Source organism: Botryllus schlosseri, chromosome 2, assembly GCF_051294905.1.
Source record: "Botryllus schlosseri isolate E-star chromosome 2, Bs_hap1, whole genome shotgun sequence".
NCBI classification, from domain to species: domain Eukaryota; kingdom Metazoa; phylum Chordata; class Ascidiacea; order Stolidobranchia; family Styelidae; genus Botryllus; species Botryllus schlosseri.
The window spans coordinates 25507263-25510043 of record NC_137237.1 but is presented as its reverse complement, the minus strand read 5'-3'; the positions used below and the strand labels follow the sequence as shown (position 1 = coordinate 25510043).

General features: G+C 47.7%; 1 protein-coding gene across 1 annotated transcript; it reads left to right on the top strand.

Annotated features, from left to right (window-relative positions):
• Positions 1–1091: 1091 nt before the first annotated feature.
• Positions 1092–2354, top strand: LOC145434433 (uncharacterized protein F54H12.2-like). Its single transcript, XM_080311780.1, has one exon. It carries the CDS (start codon positions 1092–1094, stop codon positions 2352–2354), a length of 1263 nt encoding a protein of 420 aa, XP_080167906.1.
• The last annotated feature ends 427 nt before the right edge of the window (positions 2355–2781 follow it).

Genomic DNA, 2781 nt, shown 5'->3' with positions numbered 1-2781 from the left:
GGAGGAAGGAGAGGTTCCGATCTCATTACGCGAGGTTGAGCACATTGAATTCGATGCGTGGTATACCTCGTCGATAGTAAAATCTCAGTATTTATTTATATATTGCGATTGCGTGCGCCATCTCCCGGTCGGTGATTATATGTCCAGACTGCTGCGAATCATCCCCGTTACGGTACCGGAAATGAAACGACAGCACGTATCATTCAGGAAACCGTTTTACCTACCCGCCGATGCCAACAGCTTTCGTAGCGTACGCATCAGCATAAGAGATTCTCTTGGAAAAGAACTTAAATGTGGTGACATTGAATTGACCCTTCACTTACGAGATGACGTTCCAAACACTGACCGGTGACGGGCCCGTATTTACCCTACCCCACGGAATGGATTGTAAAGGTCTTGAGATTGCTCTTATGGAGATAAACTTTGTTCGTGAGTCGCGTGAAAGCCTCTACGCTTTTATCTACTGCAATGACATCGAGTCGACGCCGGTGGGTGACGCTTTGGTCCCGTTGCTAAGAGTCGTTGCGCTACACGAGGGGGAGCGACAAAACCATATATTTCAAAATCGATACTACGCCAAAGTCAGACTCGACCGTTTCGAGTATTTCTGCATCTATATAAGGGACGAGTATGGTGAATTATTGGACATCTCGGGTTTGGACCTCACGATACATCTCAGGGTGTCGTTATGAAAGTGCACTATTGTTGTGACCGAGAAGCCGTGTTGCACCACTATCAGACCGGAGCTGGGAATTACGGGTTTTACCGGGGGTCCAGGCAAAGCGGTAGCGGACTCGCGTCGATTTTTCGAACCATAGGCCGGGCGGTCTTACCTCTAGTGTCAAAAGGCTCCAAGATACTGGGGAAACAAATCCTCCGTACCGGGTCAAATATCGCAAAAGATTTGGTGGCCGGGCGCTCGTTCAAGCAATCCGCTATATCACGGAGTAAAGAAGGAGGTCTACAGCTTCTCGATACCGCGATCGGGGGTCGTAAACGAAAAGCCACGAAAAAGCTTAAAAAGGGCGCGCGGGGAGGTACTACGTCAAACAAGAAACGTAGACGTAGAGATATATTCGATGGCTAAATTGATGCACGAAAATTCGGCCGAGTGCCTCAACAGCGGATTAGATATTTTCACGGTACCACCGACGCAAACGGCGGTCGCCGACACCAGCACGTTGATCGCTACACCGGATAAATTGGGCGATGTCATTGAGATTAACGTGAAAGGTAGCGATCATTACTTGGATTTGTCCAGCTCGTTTATGAAAATACAACTGCAAGTCACCAAAAAAGATTGCACCACGATCGGGGGAGACAACGTCGCTGTCGTATCGGATATATTTGACGCCTTATTCAAGCAGATCGATCTGTATCTGGGCTCGAAGCTGATCACCACATCGGACAACAATCACGCCTACAAAAGCTTCATTTTCCATCTACTAAATAGCTCTCGCGCGGCCGGCGAAACCTATCTGAAATGTATCGGCTGGATCCCGGATACGATGAAACAGCAGGATGCTTTCACGGCAGACAACGTCGGCTTCACGGCACGAAAAGCCCTGACCGCTGACAGTGCAACGCTCGAGGTCATCGGCAAGATACCGCTCGGTTTATTCGACCAGGACAGATATTTACTGGATAACGTGGATCTGTCGTTGCGATTAATCCGTAACGATGACGATTTCTGTCTCCTCGGGTCTGCCGACTCTAAAATCATACTGAAAAAAGTGGAATTGCACGTCAAGCAAATTCAAGTTTCAGACTCTGTCAGTTTGGCACACAAAACGATGCTTCGTACGCACACGGCGAAATACCCTATTATAAAGCTCGAAATGAGTAATCACTCTTTTGGAGCGGGTGATACCTCCATTGAGAAAACGCTGATTTCCGGGGTCATGCCTCGACGAATCGTGATTGGTCTGGTCCCGACCGCTGCCTATAACGGTAGTAAGACTCGAAACCCCTTTAATTTCTGTCACTATCACGTCGGAAATCTGGCTATCAACGTGAACGGGAAGCTTTTGTACGGGCGTAATTTCAGATTCGACTTTGATAAAAACACAAACCTCGAGGGGTTTTTCAGCGTCTACCAATCCACCGGGAAGTGGGATGCTCAGGAAGATCTTTTTATCGACTCTGAGAATTATAAGGCGGGATACACTCTGTTTGCCTTCGATTTGACCCCAGACCGTACGCATCAAGGCTGCTTTCAACTAGAGAAGACCGGGTCCGTGAAGCTTCACATGACCCTTACCGCGGGGTTGCCTGAAGGTGCGACTCTACTGTGTCTCAAAGAATACCAACAACTTTTGGAGATCTCAGAGAAGCGCGAAGTAGTGTCCGTATGAATACCGATCAAATTAATCATATTTTATTCAATCACCGCGACACGCGAGATTTATTTGCCGGTACTTTTGCGATCGATTTATTGCCAGCAAAGCTACCTAAGCCGTACGCAGTCGTTATCAATTACGACCCTAACGCGAAGGGCGGCTCGCATTGGATCTGTATCTTCGCCGATCAAGATGGCACGCACTTTCACGACTCTTTCGGGATTCCGCCTCTGAAGAAGGAGATCTATAGGTTATTGGGCGCGGACGATTATACCTTCACTAGTGTGCAATTACAGTCTTTACGTTCGTTTGTGTGCGGCGAACATTGTACCGCTTTCCTAATTAGAAGGGGTCAAGGTGTAGGTACCCTCGATTATTTAGATGCTTTTGGTTCTGATAAACGTGTGAATGATCGCCTCGTTTTTGATTTTGTAAACAAAGA